Source organism: Mustela lutreola, chromosome 9, assembly GCF_030435805.1.
Source record: "Mustela lutreola isolate mMusLut2 chromosome 9, mMusLut2.pri, whole genome shotgun sequence".
In the NCBI taxonomy this organism is placed as follows: domain Eukaryota; kingdom Metazoa; phylum Chordata; class Mammalia; order Carnivora; family Mustelidae; genus Mustela; species Mustela lutreola.
Genome location: NC_081298.1, coordinates 90920323 through 90939980, shown reverse-complemented (window position 1 = coordinate 90939980; position 19658 = coordinate 90920323). Strand labels below are relative to the sequence as shown.

At 35.4% G+C, this 19658-nt stretch overlaps 1 protein-coding gene across 1 annotated transcript; it reads left to right on the top strand.

Moving 5' to 3' along the window:
• The first annotated feature begins 449 nt into the window (after nt 1-449).
• C1D (C1D nuclear receptor corepressor) lies at nt 450-19111 on the top strand. Its single transcript, XM_059187849.1, has 5 exons — nt 450-539; nt 13285-13431; nt 14187-14253; nt 14559-14614; nt 17492-19111. The coding sequence occupies exons 2-5, from the start codon at nt 13294-13296 to the stop codon at nt 17654-17656; spliced, it is 426 nt and encodes a 141-aa protein (XP_059043832.1). The 5' UTR covers nt 450-539; nt 13285-13293; the 3' UTR covers nt 17657-19111.
• The last annotated feature ends 547 nt before the right edge of the window (nt 19112-19658 follow it).

The following is a 19658-nucleotide window of genomic DNA, read 5'->3' as shown; positions in this document are numbered from 1 at the left end:
GAGTGGGAGAGGGAGAAGCAGGTTTCCCGCTGATCAGCGAGCCTGATGAGGGGCTCCACTCCATCCTGGAGCTACCCAGGCGACCCCAAAGGAATCTTTCAGTGATGAATTAAAGAACTTGTTGTTTCACCACAGCTAATTTGGGAGTCCGCCCTAGACCGTCAATTTTGAGGCAGATATTTGGGGGTGTAGGTCAGAACCAAGGTCCTGGAATGAGTTTAGGCTAAAATAAAAACCTGAACAAAGCTTTAATAACTCACTTTTTTTCTTTTTTCTGATTAGTATGCTCAACTTGTATTATAATGGGTGTCCCAAGAATACAAATCTAGCAAAAGGTACCCCCTTCTTGGCCCAAATATTTCCACAGATTGGACGGAAGGCCTCGGCAAGTGGGGGGCCAGGGAAAAGGAGACGGGGGCTGGACGAGCGGCGTGAGGTAATCAGAGAGCGACGCCGGCGCTGCGGCCAGAGCCGGCGCCTCTTTGACGTCACCACCGCCCGACTGCTTTTCCGGGAGACAGGAGTAGAAGGCCAGTGAGGTATTATTCAAAGCTGGGGTTTGAGTTTTTCTCGTGTTTCTGCAAAAGTTCGCTTCTTCTGGGAGTGCCCTTTTTCATCCCCGGGCTGACTGACATAAGCGGGTCGGGCTGCGTAGCCCTCGCGAATGAGTTCCCTCCCACCCTAACGTTGGGGGCTGCGTTGTGGCAGGACCCCCACTTCGGCTTGTTCTGCGGCTGCTTGCCGCCTTTGGCTAACCTTGGCCTCTCACCAGTCTCTCTCGGTCTGGCCTTTAGATTTTCCTCCTCAGCTCCTCCTTTTAAATATTGGGAGGTGAAGGAGAAATAAAATGACTTCACAATTTTCAGCTGCCGTCAAATCTTGTTTAGGGACGGAGGCCAAAGTGTCCGGTGTAGGGAAGTAACTTTACTATATTATCAAGGCTTATCATTTACAGACGGCCTACCATCAGCCCACCTGAGATGGTAGGCTAATTTCGATTTAAAGTCGAAATCTGTGGTCGATAATCTCTACAAAGTCTTTCTTTATGCCTCAGGAAAGCTGGGTGCGATTCAAATTTCTGTTTAAATTATCTTTAATATCCTTCTGTGTGTTGACTGCAATTCAGTTTTGGCTTGATATAAAGATGTATATGCCCCGCTTATTAATCTCTTTGGACTGTATGATAATATACTAAATGGAGAATTAACTGTATTTTGACGTTGGATCTGAAAATGATGGATCCGAAAATAAAGACAATTCCTATTGAAATTCAGAGAACCGTTTGTGATTTGTGGACATGCTAGAACTCTTTGTTTTATTGAAAGATAAAATAATGACCCCGTGAGCAGTGGTTTTCCAAAATGTTACAGGGTGTTCTAGCTGCCTTCAAATAGTTAATGTTGTTTGTATCACAGGTCAGAGGTGATACAGTTTTTCATAAAACTGATTTTAATTTTCAAATGGTTCTTTATATGTGTTATCTCAGCTACTGATTCCAGTTGACCTTTCAAGTATGGTTTTTGAATAGTCCACATTGGATTAGGGTATTTGGTCATTTTCACTTTAGTAAATTAATAACTATTACTGTAAGCTAATGTATTGAGCAGTAACTGAGCCAAGCATTGTTCTAATAGCTTTACCAATGTTACTCAGTTAACTTTCACAATAGTCCTATATATGCTTATTATTTTAGGGATAAGAATATTGTAATAAGCAAATTCCGTGGTTTCGAAGATAATTTTCTGCTTCATATCTAATTTGAAAATACTTTGAGTTATACATTAGCATTAAATAATAGAAGTAAATTCATTATAATCTGATGTAATTATTCATCTCAAATCTGAGTAATCTTTTGTAATTTGTATCTTTATTCAGACTTTGGGATAAATTTGTTTTTTAGAGGTTAAGACCTTTAAAAGGAAAAAAAATATCTTTTCTCAGGGATTTTACTGTAAGTTTGAAGGACAATTAAAGGTGGCATCAATGTGGACTGTCTGCCAAAGGAACAATATAATTGATAGATTGTTGATGTGTGTTTCAGCATTATTTTCTAAGATAAATGTAGGGCAAAAAAAGGTTGTTAGGTAATAGAATTCTGGTGCGACATACAAAAAATTTATAAAATTGGATTTTTTTCTGGCTTAGTTCATAATTGTATGTAACTCTACTTAGCATAGGAATGGAAATAGCGCTAGTATGTACCTTATGGTATAGTTTTCTTTTAGATCCATGTATGACTTCCCAATATCTTTAAGTACAAACTCTAATCTGATATTAAGAATCTCAAAATGTGTCCGGAGTTTACTTCCACTGGTTTTGAAGGGGTAACAGTTACTTAGTACCTAATATGTGGCAAGACATTGTGTTAGTCATGTGCAGATGCAAATGTCATGCAACATAAATCCCACTTTGAAGGAATAGCATAAAGGATAAACAACCAGTGGGATGTTCTGGGCAGAGGAGTGTCATGATCTGATTGAGTTTTTTAACAGGATTACTCTGGCAGATATGTTAAGAACAGATTATTGTAGAGTATGGTAGGCAAAAGCCTGACTAATTAGGAAGGTGTTGTAATAATTCACATGAGATGTAGTGGCTTCATAGAGTGAAAAGAAGTGAGTATGGTGAGAGTTCAATTTTGGATTTATTTTGTAGGTAAAGCTAACAGATTTGTTTATGGATTGACTGTGGATTTTAAGAGTGAACTAAAGCTTGAGCAAGTTGAAGCGTGGAATTGCCATTAACTAAGAAGTGAAAAACTTAAGGAGAAGCAGGTGTGTGGGGGAAGATTAGGAGTTCAGTTATGACATGTTAGGTTTGGGATGTCTGTTAGTCATCCAAGTGGAGATGTTGAGTCTACCAAGTTTGGAGTTCAGTGGGGTAGAGTTCATTGCTGGAAAAGAACATTTGGGAGTTGTCAGTGAACAGATGGTACTTAAAATTGTGAGACTGGAGATAATCACCAAAGGAGTGAATGTAAACAGAATAGTGGTATAAGATCTGAGTCCTTAGGCATTTTAACCTTCATAGGTTTGGGGAAATGAAAAATCAGCAGAGGAGACAGAATAAATAGCTAGTGAGGGACAGGGACTAGTGTGGAATTCAGGGCTGAGTAGTGTGTTCATTTTTGTCAAATATAATGAATGAATGGATCAAGTAAAACAAGATTTGACACCTTTGGGTTTATCAAGATACATGAGAAGTAGTATGATTGATGGTTATATAATAACTGAGTCTATGGAGAACCTTGGGAACAAAGAGGAAGAGATAGTTTTGTTTGGATGCTATGGGAGCCTTTATAGAGGAGGGACATTTGGTGCTGGTTTAAAGAATTAATGTTTCACTAGACCCAGAATATAGGGGATGGGGTGTGAAGATGGGGTATTCCAAGCAGAGGGAAAGGCCTTTCTTCTTTCCTTTCAAGGCCATACCTCCCAGTCAGTTGTTTTAAGGCTGCTTTTGCAAGTCCTCTCCTAGTCATTTCCTCATTCTGGATAATTATTCTTGCTCTAAGTCTGAAGAAATTCACAAAGGACACAAATTAATGCTAGTTATCCTCAACCAGGTACTTGCTCAGTTCCCCGACAATTCTTTTCTTTATCCCTACTCCTCCTAGCACACACTCTACAATGCCACGTAAATGAATAACACTTCCTGAGCATTTGCTACATGCCAGGCAGTAAGGATTTATTTATTTAATAGATATTTATTTAGCAACTACGACATGCTGCCATGGTACTAGGAATGTAATAACAAGCAAAGACTTGCCCTGTACCAGGCTTACAGTCTAGTGTGGATGATGGGCATTCTTCAGATGATCACAGAAGTATAAAGTTACAACAATGACAGGGAGAAACCAGGGGCGCTGTGAGACTAATGGATGTGACTTGATCTGAGTGATGAGGGAGCTGGGGTAAGCAGGCAAAAAATGGTGGTGACTGGGAAATGACAGATGCTGGCGAGGATGCGGAGAAAGGGGAACCCTACTACACTGGTGGTGGGAATGCAAGCTGGTGCAGCCACTCTGGAAAACAGCATGGAGGTTCCTCAAAATGTTGAAAATAGAACTGCCTTATGACCCAGCAATTGCACTACTGGGTATTTACCCTAAAGATACAAACGTAGTGATCCAAAGGGGCACATGCACCCGAATGTTTATAGCAGCAATGTCCACAATAGCCAAACTATGGAAAGAACCTAGATGTCCATCAACGGATGAATGGATCAAGAAGATGTGGTATATATACGCAATGGAATACTATGCAGCCATCAAAAGAAATGAAATCTTGCCATTTGCGACAACATGGATGGAACTAGAGCGTATCATGCTTAGCGAAATAAGTCAAGCAGAGAAAGACAACTATCATATGATCTCCCTGATATGAGGAAGTGGTGATGCAACATGGGGGCTTAAGTGGGTAGAAGAAGAATCAATGAAACAAGATGGAATTGGGAGGGAGACAAACCATAAGTGACTCTTAATCTCATAAAACAAACTGAGGGTTGCTGGGGGGAGGGGGGTTGGGAGAAGGGGGGTGGGGTTATGGACATTGGGGAGGGTATGTGCTTTGGTGAGTGCTGTGAAGTGTGTAAACCTGGTGATTCACAGACCTGTACCCCTGGGGATAAAAATATATGTTTATTAAAAATTAAAAAAAATAGATATACCCAGCTAGATTGCATGAATATTTCCATGTTTCCAGAGAGAGATTATCAGATTTTATTTATTTATTTGTTTGTTTTTTTTTTGATTATTAGATTTTATTTTCAGATTCTGCCACTAAAAAAAAAAAAAAAAAAAAAAAAATGGTGGTGACTGGAGTCCTCACAATTCTAGGAGTTCTAAGGAGAGAATAAGGCCTGAGAGGCTTTTGTACGTGAGAATAGGGAGAAAAATGGCCTCATGGTGGATAGAAAATTTATGTGTAGAGAAGGGAATTTATTCATATAGTTCTTTAAAAGAGCTAAAGAATACAGGTTTACTTTTAGCTGCTAAGTTGGGGGAAATGACATTAGGCATATTTGGGAATACATTTCAAAATTTCAGATAATTGAAAAATTTACATATGTATAAAATATATATATTATAATATGTTATATTTATTATTGTTTTAAAGTCTTCCTTCTGAGAGTATAATGTAGAATGTGCTCCCTTACCTCCCTGTTTATTGGTTTTCTGGAAGTAGCCATAGTTAGCAGCTTCTTTTGTATCCTTTAAGAAATTTACATGCAGGGGTGCCTGGGTGGCTCAGTCCTTAAGCATCTGCTTTTGGCTCAGGTCATGATCCCAGGGTTCTGGGATCAAGCCCTGAGTCAGTTGCCCTACTCAGTGGGAAGCCTGCTTCTCTCCCACTCCCCCTGCTTGTGTTCCCTCTCTCGCTGTTTCTCTTTCTGTCAAATAAATAAATAAAATATTTTTTTTAAAAGAAGTTTACACGCATATACAAGTATGCCTCCACATTCATATATCTTTTTGCTTAAAGACAAATGGGTTGTATTATATATCTTGTTCAGTTTTTGTTCTACATAACACTTTTTCACTGCCTCAAAGTATTTTATTGAATGACTATGTCATAATTTATTTAACCAGTTCTTGTTAATGGGCATGTAGATAGATGGTTCTCTGCTTTAAAGTTTCACTATTTTGGGGCACCTGGGTGCCTGGGTGGCTCAGTGGGTTAAAGCCTCTGTCTTCGGCTCAGGTCATGATCCCAGGGTTCTGGGATCAAGCCCCGCTTTGGGCTTTCTGCTCATCAGGGAGCCTGCTTCCTTCTCTCTCTCTGCCTGCCTCTCTGCCTACTTGTGATCTCTCTCTCTGTGTCAATAGATAAATAAAAATCTTTGAATAAAAAAAATAAAGTTTCATTGTTTTAAAGAGGGTTATAGTAGATGTCCTTGAACATTATCTTGTATGGAAATATACTCTTTGGGAAGTAAAATTGCTCAAAGAACTTCAACATACATAATTTTGAAGCACAGTGCCAAATTCCCATCAACCCCCCCCCCCCATACTCAGTTTACACTCTGTTTCATAGTGCATGAGAGACTGTTTCTGCTCACCTTTGCCCATATTATGTACTATACCTCTTTTTAATTTTTGTTGTTTGGCAGATGAAAAGTGGCATCTTGTTTTAGTGACTTATGTTTCTTTGATTATAAGATTGAGTAGCTTTATGTTTATTGGTCATCTGGATTACTTTTGTATGAGAGCTTCTGATTTTGTTTGTTCATTTTTCTTTTGAATTGTAGATTTTTGTTAAGTTGATTAGTAGAGGTTCCTTTTTATTTGTCTTTGTGTTGCAAACATTTTCTCTAGTTTTACATATGACTTTGACTTGTATTGATATGTTTATTCATTTTTGCATGCACACATTTTTAGGAGGGCCAGATAAAGTGTAGGACATTAGGATTTTTATAGAAGGAAATTTATGACATTATTGAAATAATTAGATATTCTGGAATGTCAGCTTTTGTTGGAAATGTTAGTAATATAAACCTCATTTGAGGCCACAGGGTCTGGGTTTTTTTGTTGTTGTTGTTGTTTAAGATTTTATTTATTTATTTGACAGACAGAGATCACAAGCAGGCAGAGAGGCAGGCAGAGAGAGTGGGGGAAACAGGCTCCCTGCTGAGCACAGAGGCGGATGTAGGGCTCAGTCCTAGGACCCTGAGATCATGACCTGAGCCAAAGGCAGAGGCTTAACCCACTGAGCCACCCAGGCGCCCCTCTGTTTTGTTTTTATAAGCTTTGTTCAACAACTATCACACATCTGGTGAGCACACCCAGTAACTTAGCTTCCCTTTCCTCCCAATTATATTTGGAATCAAAATGGCAGATAATGGAGCTGCTTAAGTATTCTAGACTATTTAGGTGTTCCTCAATTTATGAACTGAGTTATATTCTAAATGCTAGGTTTGTGAGTTAGGTATCACAAACCTAAATGTTAGATTTCTGAGTTAGGTATCTAATTTCAATATGGAAATAATGTACGTAGGTTCTTTTTTTTTTTTTGAAAGATTCATTTATTTTGAGAGAGAGAGAGAGCATATGAGTGCACAAGTGGGGGGAAGGGCAGAGGGAGAGAATCTTTCAAGCAGACTTCCTGCTGAGTGAGGAGCCTGAGTAGGGGCTCTATCCCACAACCCATGACATCATGATCTAAGCTGAAACCAAGAGTTAGACACTCAACAGACTGAGCCAACCAGGTGCCCCTATACATACATACATACATACATACATATATATATATATATATATTTTTTTTTTTTTTTAAAGATTTTATTTACTTGAGAGAGAGAGTGAGAGAGCGCACAAGCAGGGTGGGGGTGGAGAGGGAGAAACAGACTCCCTGCTGAGTAGGGAGCACAATGTGGGGCTTGATCCCAGGATCATGGGATCTTAACCTGAGCTGAAGGCAGACACTTAACTGACTGAGTCACCCAGGTGCCACCCCCCGCCATAGGTTCTTACCTCTCTTCTCAAGTATAAGTAACTCATGTAGGCTAGCTTTTTTTAAATTGTAAAGTCAAGATTTCCTGTAATTTTGCCCCTATGTACTGCAGTATGCATCCTAAAATGATAACATTATATATAACTATGGTGCCATTTTCATAGCTGAATTCTAATTTCATAGCAAAATTATCAGTAATCTCTTAGTGTCATATAACATCTGATCCATATGCAGATTTTTTTGTCTCAAAATATTTTTTTAACACTTGATTTGAATCAAGATCCAAACAGTCTACATATTCCATTTGGCTGTTAGCTCTCCCAGATCTCCTTGATCTCATCTTCCTCTACTTTTTCCTTTTCTTAGTTTTTCTTCATTACACTTTATTACAGAAACCAGGTCAATTGTCCTAGAGTATTTCTCATTTTAGATTCCTCTGTTTGCTTTCTTGTGGTAACTTGTTTCTCTATCCTTTGTATTTCCTGTAAAATGGAAGTTAGCTTTAAAGGCTCAATTAGATTCAGATTCAACTTTTTGGGGGAAGTTGGAAATGTTACAGAGATGGTGCTGTGTATATCATGTTGCTTCACATCGGGAGATTCATAATGTTTGTGTTCTACTTTCAGTGATGTGGAGATTGATCCCTGGGCCTAAGTAGTAACTGTCTCACTCTTGTGTTGTCAACTTCCCAATCAAACCTTTATCTGTCAGTGATTGTTGTGTGAATCTGTAAATTCATTAGGGGTTGCAAAATGGTGATTTTTTTTTTTTTTCAATTTTTCATTCCTTCGTATTCGTTAGGTGGAATTTGAAGTCTAGTTTTATTACTTGGGAACCTGACAGTTAGGAATACCAAGGTTATTGCAGGGGAAATTCTGTCAGAACAGCAACTTGTAATGCCAGTAATATACTTTTTTTGCTGTAGTTCCAGAGGCTTAATGGAGTGTGATGGTTTTTTTGATGTGACAGCTTGCTTAGGCTGCAGCCCCAGATACTCAGTCCAAAACCAATCTAGGTGTTGCTGTAAAAGTATTTGTAGATGTCATTAAAATCTACATATTATCTGACTGTAAGTTCCGGAGAATATTCTAGATAATCTGATGGGTTTTATTCAATCAGTTGAAAGCCTTTAGAAGCAGAGCTGAAGCTTCTGTGACAAAAAAGAAATTCCACCTGTGGACAGCAATTTCAGCTTGTAGCCAAGACTGCTAGTATGCTCTTCCTTGATGGCCTGCCCTGTAGATTTTGGAATTACTTAGCCAGCCCCCACAGTTGCTTAAACCAGATTCTTGGAATAAATCTCTTCATATATCTCCTGTTGGTTTCTTGCAGTAAATGTCTTCAAATCTCCTATTGGTTCAGCTGCTCTGGGTGAGCCCTGTCTGGTACCAGGAGCAGCTCGCCTGATGCCATTTTGTCAGTTAAGCCTTTCACTCTTGATTTTGGCTGAGGTCATGATCTCAGGGTGTGAGATCAAAGAGTCCCTTCTGCTCGAGCCACCTTGGCTTGAAGCTGGGCATGGAGCCTGCTTAAGATTCTCTCATTCCGCCACAACTCCCCCCATATTGTATATAAAACATATTGTTTTATATTATTGTATATAAAACATATTGTTTTATATACAGTGTTCTATGAATTTTTCATCACTTCTCATTGTGTGTTACTATATAAAGATTTACTTATTTGTTTTTAATACTCTTTTGGATGGATGTGCTGTAATTCATTTAACTATTTCCCTATTGATGAATATTTAGCTTAGTCTTTCCAATATTTTGTTAGAGGTTTTTCATTAAACAAATGTTTATTGATTGTCAGGTAGTGCTAGTGAACAAAACACAAAGATTTCTGCTCTCATGTGGTTATGAGGTAGCTATACAGTATATGAGTAAAATAAATATGTCATGCTACTGAGCACTGTGAGGTAGAGAAGGAGATAAGAGTATGGGAAGTCAGAGGGGTGTTGCATTTTAACAAAGGATGGTCAGGAAAGGATTACCTATAGGTGACATTTGAGTAGAGATCTGGTGAAGGTGAAGTAATGAGCTCTGAAGCTCTTGGTGCAGGAGAAGCATTCTAGGAAGGGAAGAAGTACAAAGGTCCTGAGGTAGGGGCATGCCCCATGTGAAGGGGAAGAGCAATGAGGTCTTTTCGGCTGGAGTGGAATGAGCAAGAAGAGGTGGAGTGGGAGGAGATGAGGTCACAGAGGAGTCAGCAGAGGGAAGGCTTTTTGCAGGGAGTCCGATGCTGGGCTCCATCCCAGGACCCTAGGATTAGGACCTGAGCCAAAGGCAAATACTTAACTGACTGAGCCACCAAGGTGTCTGACCATTGTAAGAGTTTTGTCTTATATTGAACAAAGTGTGGTAAGCCTTTGGAAATTTCCAAGCAGGGTCATGATACAATCTGACTTAGATTTGGAGTGATCAATCTGCTTTCTTGATAGTAAACTGTCAGAATGGAAACAAGGAGGTCATTCAGGAGGTCTGTATAACAATCTGGGCAACAACAGCGATGGCTTGGACTGACTTGGACCAGGATGGTGGCAATAGAGGTGGTCTGGGACATGGTTGGATTCAAAATATGTCTTAAATATGGGGTGAGAGGGAAGAGTCAAAGACCATTCTGTAATTTTATGTCTGAACAGATGGAAAGGTGGAGTTGGAAAGACTCTAGCAGGCAAGATTTTGGTTTAGGCACATTATATTTGAAAATCTATTAACACTCAACCAGAGTTATTGAGTAAGCAGTTGGAAATGTGATTTGGAGTTCAGTGAGGAGGTCAGAGTTGGAGGTAAAGACATGGGAGTCATCAGTATATTAATGCAATTTATAGTCCTGCCTGGGGAGTAAATTAGAGAGAAAAAAAGAATCAAGGACAGCCTGTGGGCATATCAAGGATAAGAGGCTGAGGATATGTATGGGATGCAGCAAAGGAGACCAAGAAAGGAGCCATGAGGTAGGAAGGAAACCAAGAAAATGCGATGCCCTGGAAACTAAAGGAAGTGAGTGAACAATGTCAAGTCATGAGAACTGAGAATTGACCATACAGTTTAAGTTGCCTATGTGGGTGACCCTGACAAGAGCAATTTTGAGTGAGAAGAAGGGGACCTGACTATAGCCGATTCAAGAAAGAATAGAAGGAGAGGAATTGGGACTTAGAATAAGCACTCCTTTCCAAGGTTGAAAAATGTTTTTTTTGCTGGAGGGGATGTGAAGTCAAGATGTTTCTTTTGTTGTCAAAAATAGAGAAATAAAATGTGGGAATCTTATGTTTAATGATAGAGCAGAGGGAAATACTGATACAAGAGAAAGTGGGAGAGACTGAGAGAAGAGTTAAAGGTGTCCATTTTAATAAATCTGTATGTATGTATACAAGGATTTCTGTAAGCTACATTCTTAAGACTTCATGAGCCAAAGGGTATGTACATATAAAAAATTTATGCCAATTTATATTCGTTCGTTGTATACCCTTGCCAACATTAAACTTTGCTAATCTTTAAAATTATTGCCATTCTGATGGGAGATATCTGTATTATTTTAATTTGTAGGAGTTCTCTTTATAATCTAACTAATTCTTGATTATATTTTGGCAAATATTTTCTCCCAGGCTGTTTCTTGTCTTTTAACTTTGCATATGGTATACTTTTACTGTATTGTAGTTTTTTTTTTTTTCCCAGTTTTTATGTAGTTAAGTCTGTCACTCATTTCCTTTTATAGCATTTAGGTTTCATTTGGATCATATAAATATTTTAATAATCTTTTAATATATTTATACATTTACCATTTTAATTCATCTGGAGTTTATTTTTCTGCATGTATCTCAGTTTTTCATCTTTTTTTGTGTTCTTAAACAGTTAAGTACCATAAGAATTAACTGTTTCTTAAAGGTTTGAAAGAAATTACCTATATCTTCCAGACTTGGAGCCTTTTTGGAGGGTAGCTCTTTGACCTTAAAAGTTTTATTTCTGTGGTTAATCTATTTGGTTTACATACTTCTTTTTAGGTTAATTTTGATAATTGATTACCCGTCCCCCAGCACCTTATTCTTTTCATCCAGATTTTCAAATTTATTGGCTTAAAATTCTTCATAAGGAGAATAAACTCTTAAGTCTTCTCTACATTTGCAGTATATCCCTTGTACTTATACCTTTATCTGGGCAGCAGCTGCTGGAGCCTTCCAAGATCTAGAGATTTTGGTTTGGCTGTTTTCAGCCCTCATGGCCCAGTTCTTAGTGCCCTTGACTTGGAGTTATTCATACATTCACCTTCTCTTTTGCTTGTGGGGGATTGGAGTCCTTGACTCTTTCCTATCACCCTGATCACATTCGCTCTTTAGCTTGCAAAAATTTATGCTGTTGAGGTCTACTGATGTTTCCAGCATTACTATGGACTTAGTTTTGGATTCTTCTGTCATTGGAGAGATTTGGGGAGGGATGAGAGGCAAATACATATTTTTTGTTAGACTTTTGAAATAGGAATTCCTATTTCAAAATATGAATATATATATATACACACACAATTCCTTCCTGTGTGGTTTTCTTTTATCATGTCCTTTGTTTAATTGCTGGTTGCACAGTAGTTTAGATAGTAACTTTACAGCCCAAGTAGTGATAGTCAGATGGACTTCACTTTTTTTTTTTTTTTAAATGAAACCAGATGTCTCAGCAGAATGTACTTGTTGAATAGAAATGTTGATACATTGTCACTGAATATTCCAACAGTACTTTTTAAAGTTAAGTGACATAGTCATAACATTTAGAATTATAAGGGATTTTACATATTATTAAGCCAACTGCCTTATTTTATGGATGAAATATTTGAGGCCAGAGACTTTTAGTGATTTATCTAAGGTGACAAATTCAGTGATCAAGCAGGACAGAAAGCTCAAGTCTCTTTACTTCAATTCTATGCTTTGCTATTTTACACATTGTTTGTTCTACTTAGCTTTGTAATGAAAGAGGTATTTTCAGCTAATATGTATTTTTTAAACCTACAGATGGTATGTGTGGCTTGGAATTGCTTCTGAAAATTTAGTGTTAGATATCATATTAAATATGTTGGTGTGGATTTTGGTTTTTCTCACATAGATATTATGTATTATGATATAAATGAATTTTAAAAGAATGGGCTCTAGATATACTCTAGCCTAAATGAAAATCATATCGTTTATTTCTCCCAGGTTTCCTCTTTTCTGCTGGTAAATTTTATGTGATTTATGAACTCTCTGAATTTTTTATTAATATTTTAAAGAGGCTTAAAGAACATATATAAATGTAAATACAGGCTTAAAAATGATTTTAGTGATAAATAGTCATAAGCTATTTCAGACCTAGTTTTCTAATTTTTTAGTTTAATATACCATGCTACTAGATCAACACCTAAATTTAGAAGGGCTAAAATTTTTCAAAGTTTTTCAAAGAAAGAGCTTATTATTTTTTCAGCAAGCATAAGGGATAGGATATACTCATCATACTTTCATAGCTTTGCTTAATCTTTAATTTCAACAGGTTTTTTTTTTGAAATTTTTAAAAAAGTGTGGGATTTTGATTATTGATAATCTTTTGTTCTTGAAAGGTATTGAGGCTCTGATATATGTAGCATTAGTGGACTTGGATGGGTTCTCTTCTCTTCCTGCCACTCAAACAATTTGAGGAGGGAAAGTTTGAATGTAGTTACTCTAAAATTATAATTTAAGAAGATTTGTTTAATTATCTTCAGGTTTTAGCTCTTTTAGTACTTTTTAAATACATGATATAACCTATTGATTTTGTTTTTGTAAACTAAAGAGCAGTCTCTGTCTCCCACGAACTCTAAGAATTTAATTTTTTTCCAGTTGGTCATAATGGCAGGTGAAGAAATTAATGAAGACTATCCAGTAGAAATTCATGAGTATTTATCAACATTTGAGAATTCCATTGGTGCTGTGGATGAGATGCTGAAGACCATGATGTCTGTTTCTAGAAATGAGTTGTTACAGAAGGTATTTTAAAAATGTAATTTCTAAAAACATAATTCTTGAAACAGAGTGCTATGTTATGAAAATATATAGAGGACATAGATGACTGACATATGCTCCTTTCTCCCTTAATTTCAATTTTATAAGTATTTGGATATTTTTAGGGGGGAAAAAACAAAACAGAACTCCTACCTTAGGAAATACTAACTATATTTTTATTTTGACTTGGTTTTGAGAAAAAGGAGCACTCACAACATTCTTTTTGACAGGCTCTGTCTTTGACCTTTTAAATATTACAATGATGTTATCAGGGTTTCTGGAAACCCTATAGGACAAAAAGAGTAAATTGACTCTGACAGTCTAAAACAAATCTCATTATGTTTCTTCTGTCTTTGGTATTGCCTAAGCATTTTAGCCTGCCTCTTATACATAAATGCATCATGTACAGTGTTTATATTGATAAATTACTTTTGACATACAAAACCCAGATCATAACTCCTGAAATTAAAATAATTGAAAAGAATTTTTCTTGGATTATACACATTCCTTGTCTAAAGTAAAGATGATACACTGAAGTGAAAATTTGTGGGCAAAAATCACCAGTTAACAAAACTTTTTTTTTTGTAAACTCTTTTCAAGATCATTTGGTTATTGGATTATAGTAAGTAAAGGGAATATCTCTTTGATATATTGTATTTGGTGAAAGTTTAAAATAATGTGATGGTGCTCAAAATTTGTATGTATTTCTTTTTTCTTTCTCTCTCTCTTTTTTTTAATAGTTGGACCCCCTTGAACAAGCCAAAGTGGATTTAGTTTCTGCTTACACATTAAATTCAATGTTTTGGGGTATGTATATTAATTTGGAGTTAATTAGCAAATTATTTATTATTTGAAAGGTGATTTATTTTTAAATGCTAGCACTTTATATACAGTTACACTTTATGGCAATTTTAATAGTCAAATATTTATTTCCTTCAAGTCAGAATACCAGATATCCATGAAGCACATAAAATTTAGTATTAAATAGAGGTTGAATAATTTAAGATTTAATTAATAATTTTTTGTGACATTTCTTATTTGTGAGTAACTAGAGTTTAATTAATGCTCTTAACTAATATGCCATTTTATTCCATGAAATCTTTGTCTTACAGTTTATTTGGCGACTCAGGGAGTTAATCCTAAGGAACATCCAGTAAAGCAAGAATTGGTAAGATTGCAGTGGATTTCTTTTTATTTGGCTATTTGTTGTGGTATTCCTAAAGTCAAACTCAACAGTACCTTTATCATGCTAGTGATGGAGAACAAAATTATTTAAAGTCCAAATTACGAAAGTAAGCCAGATTTCCTCCTGTCTTTTCCTTACCTTTGTTAGAGAAATAGTGTTCCATATATTTTATAAATCTCTGGATGGGAAAATGTTAAAATTCAAGTAATTATTTATAACTTCCATATTATTTTTTCTATAAATTCTCGAAATCCTGTTCATCTCTACAACTGCCTTTTAAAAAAAAAAACTCTTACACAATTCTTAAAAGTATATTCTAGTTGATTTACTAGCAAAGACGGGAAAGTTTCTCCCCCACCTTTTCAATTCTTCCATTAATTCATTTTCTCAGCAGTAAAGAATCCAGTTCAGCAACAAAGCTAAAAGCTTTTTTGGCACCAGTTGTATGTGTACTGTCCAGTAATTCTGCATTAGTGACATATTTACAACCTGTAATAAATCTTCTAGGTTTGTCTTTGTATTCCATTTAGATGTATAAGTACAGTATATAAGGTCTAGTATCATGGAGTTTTTGCTGACTTCAAAAATTAAATCATTCAATATGAAAGAAAAAATTAGAAATCTAACTTATGGTTACCTTCTTGACTTGGCTTTATGAATAAGAATATTAATAAATTTATTCTTTGTTTATAAGATATGAAGTAAATATGTGAAATACATTTGACACTATATTATTATTCTCAAGTCTTATGGTGGTTGATATGTATGTTATTTACAACTTAGAATACTTGATCATTTATTTATAAAAAAATGAATAAACCAGATATCTTGTCTTCATTCTATAAATATATGGACTAAGGCATTGTCTTCTTTTAAAGTTCTTGGGGAAAAAACAAATTTATTTTTAAATACAGAAATTTTGAAAAATACTGAGAGCAAAAATGTGAAACACTATGAGGCACAGATCTTTATTTGACCAGTGATACTGATTTTAAAATCTTAAGAAGTATGCTCTGTATCATATGTTTTCAACTTTCTAGTACAGACTTTACATTTATAAGGTTTCTCATTTTTCCGTTAATACAGTTATTTGTAGTGTCTTAATACTTGATTCTGTCATTGGAAATGGATAAAATCATCATCTGTCTTTTTTCTCTGTCATAGCCCACTTTATGGAGAGTACATTCATATTCTGAATGATGCTTGGGACATAAAAAGCATACATAAACTCATTCCCCTTTTCTGACCTTGTGACAGACATCACTAATTGATCACAGAGTTAGTGTATGAGAGAAAATCTGTTTGTCATGTATATCATGAGTGGGGAAAGGCACTGAAAATAGACATTTTTTTTGTTCAACAAATGATTGAGTGCCTACTGGAAGCCAGGCATTATATCCAAGTGAGAAAATTCCTCTGTGAATAAAGCTGTAGAATACCATTGCCCTTGTCGCTAATGCCAGACTATCTAGTGGAGGGAGACAAGCAATTAATGTAAACAAATAATATATATACATATACAGTATGTTGGAAAGTTATATGTAAAATATATAGATATATAATATGTTAAAAAGTTATATGTTATGGGAAAAGAAATAGTATAAGACAAGGGGGATTGGAGTGCTTGAGTAGGATTGCCATTTTAAATGGCAGGGCCTATTAACAAGGTTAACATTTGAGCCAATTGGAAGGGAGAGAGGGGGTGGATGTGTGGATATTTGAGGAAGATCATTCCAGGCAAGCCTGGGGTGGGTGTATGTTGGGAGGACTTGGGCTTTTACTCTAAGGGAAGTAGAGAGCTGTGAGAGGATTTTGAGCAGAGTTAAAAAAAATTCACAGTTAAAAAAATTCTAGGGGTTTTGAATTTTTCTGATTATATTTCTGTAACTATTTTTATTACTTTAATGAAACTTGCTTTTTGTCAGTGATTAATCATTTACTATGCTGTTTTCGGCTGTCACCCCTTTATTTCTCCAGTGAAAGTAGAGAATAGCCCTTTATTCTGATTAATGGTCTCAGAAGATTCGAAGTGGTATGGCAACCTATTGTGTTTCTCACCTTGTAAAGTCTGATTAGAACTGTGTATTTGATTAAAAGTATTGTGTGCTTATTGATCAAAGCTATAAAATTGAACAAAAAAACCTTGTATTTTTAATTTTTTAAAAATTTCTTTTAAAAAAGTTTATTTATTTGACAGAGAGAGATCACAAGTAGGCAGAGAGGCAGGCAGAGAGAAAGGAGGAAGCAGGCTCCCTGCCGAGCAGAGAGCCCGATGCGATGCGGGGCTCAATCCCAGGACCCTGAGATCATGACCTGAGCTGAAGGCAGAGGCTTTAACCCACTGAGCCACCCAGGCGCCCCCAAAACCTTGTATTTTAATTTTGCTTATTTTAATTGTGATACTAGAAGGTAAAATAAAAAAATAGTTAAATAGTATTTCTTCTATTTTCGGTTTAGAAAAGTTTCAAGAAAGTTTAATTTGTGTGTTTTGTACAAGTATATGAGAACTCTATTTTAGATTATAGACTTCGGATACATAAGAGTTATGTGGATTTAGGTTAATGTTAAATTAAAACATGTATAACCACATGTAAACAATTCAAGGATGTCTTAGTCTAGTTCTTCCTCTTTTGAAACACTCCAAATACTTCTGAAATGACTTCTTAATGTCCATTCCCTGCAGACTGTGAACTCCAGGAGAGCATGGAGCATGTTTATCCTATTCACTTGCACTTACTAGCACCACTCAATAGGCAATAAATACATATATGTTGAATTTAACTGAGGGATAGTATAATAAAGCTTAGCAGTGGTGAACAGCTTAGTAAATTTATTGCCTTTTTTTTTTTTATCTTTAAGGAAAGAATCAGAGTATACATGAACAGAGTCAAGGAAATAACAGACAAGAAAAAGGCTGCCAAGCTGGACAGAGGTGCAGCTTCAAGATTTGTGAAAAATGCCCTTTGGGAACCAAAACCTAAAAATGCATCCAAAGTTGCCAATAAAGGAAAAAGTAAAAATTAACCCTTTGGTTTTGATGTACATATATTGAAAAAGTACATCATTTTTATTGTTTTCCACAAAATAGATGATTATGTGGCAATTCAAGGTTTAAATGTATTTGTTATTGAATTCATATATAAAATTTACATTTTAAATTTATAATGCTAAATATTCTTTTCCCTAGAAAGATTAAGTTAATCTTTATTGATTTTCCTATAGAACACAATGAGGTTTTTAACACTGTGATATATTTTATATTTATAGTTTATCATCTCTCTTGAAAAGACTCTTATTTCCTTATATAGGTCAATCTTTCAAGTACCGTTTTACAAGTAACTTTGAAATTTAAGTTAAATGTTCTTTGTAAACATTTGTCTATTTTAAATGAATAATGACTTTATGAAGTATGCAATCTGAAGGCTGAATATTAATATTAAGAAAGAATGAAATGATTTAATGTCCTTTTTTTTTTTTCTATGTAGCTACTTCATCGTGTTTTCATGATTCTGAGAATTATTGGTTTTTTTGATATTTGAAGTGTGAAATTAAGACTTTGAGGTTATATTTTAATTCTTGGCAATTTGCCCCTTTGTTCCATTTAAGGTAAAATATATTCTCATTAGCTTTAGATGGGAAATGAGGCTGTCTATTGATGGCTCAATTTTGGCATAATGGGTATACCTTACCAATAAAAGCTGTAAAGGTTTTATAGCTGACTGTTTATTTTTCTCTTTTGTATAATTTTGCCCCTGAATTTAGGGAGATAGGTTTTAGAAATAATTAAGAATAGAGAAACTCATGAGTTTTTGTTGCCTATGCATTGTACCCGTAGATCTCTTGGTCTCACTTTTTCAAATTTTTTGATTACATGTTTTCGAGGTGATACTGAGTACATACAAGTATTTTGGAACAACTTTCTATGTTTATATAATACCACAGTTAAGGAGAAGACAAGTCCAACGAAGATTATATTGTGTTTATATTCTGATTTATTTTTCCAGAATATTTGTTAACAGAGAATTCTACATGCTAAAAAAATTTTTTAATCTCTCAGTCCTTGAATTTTAATTATATGCTTTTAATGCTTTCAGTCTGTGAATTCACATCATTATGTAAAGGAATGCCAAGTAGAGTAAAGTACTTTAATTTTTGAAAAAGAAGTTGTTAAAATTTTCTGCGTGATTAATTCTCCATAAGTAACCTCGAATAAATGGATTTCTTGATTTATGGTAGAAGATATTGGAAATGGTCTTAAAATGTAATGGGTTTTGTAAAGCATGTTGAACTCTTTCTGTGGCACATGAAGAGGAAGTCACTGATAGATGCAGAGAGTCTTTTGGCTCAGATGTCAGACAGTTTTTGAAGTGGAAGTACATGTATAGTTGCTTCATTCCTTTTTCATCCTCATCCTCTCAAATTTCTAGCTTTTTGAAAAAGTAACTTCTTCACAAGAGAAATAAATGTTATTACGAGCAAGTGTAGTGTGCATGCGTTATTTATTACAAGGAAACTTACAACTTGCATTTTCTGTATATTTCTAATTTCATAAAGAAAAAAATGAAAAATGTCATTCAGTTGCAGAAAATCATTAGACAAGTTATTGGTTTGTGAAAATCCAACTCTAAATTCTGTTAAATTGGAGTTTCTTAGTAAATAATTTGTTCAGTGCTTTATTAGGAAAAGTTGTACAACTAAAATGTTAGTTGAGTGTATTGTCTTTTATAATGTAGAATTTGAAATACTCATTACCCGGCCATAATAAGGAACTAAATGGTAGTAGTGTAATGAGTGCTCATTTGTTGTTGTTGTTGTTTATTCATTTCACAAATATTTAATGACATACACATTGCCGAATATTGTGCGGGTTCCAAGGAAGACAGCTCCAGCCTTTATTCTATTTTTATTAAGCATTATGAAAAAAGTAATCTTTTTGTTCAATTCAGTTTTTCAGAGTTACTAGGAAATTTATGACAAATTGTGCTCATTAACCTTAGTCAGAACCATAAAGGGTGATGGGTTGATC

Bases quoted from the DNA above. Each gene is read 5' to 3' on its own strand.
- C1D (XM_059187849.1), top strand. From the start codon at position 13,294: ATGGCAGGTGAAGAAATTAATGAAGACTATCCAGTAGAAATTCATGAG. The intron at 13,432-14,186 runs GTATTTTAAAAA...TTTTTTTAATAG, and splicing joins GAAATGAGTTGTTACAGAAG to TTGGACCCCCTTGAACAAGC. The intron at 14,254-14,558 runs GTATGTATATTA...TTTGTCTTACAG, and splicing joins ATTAAATTCAATGTTTTGGG to TTTATTTGGCGACTCAGGGA.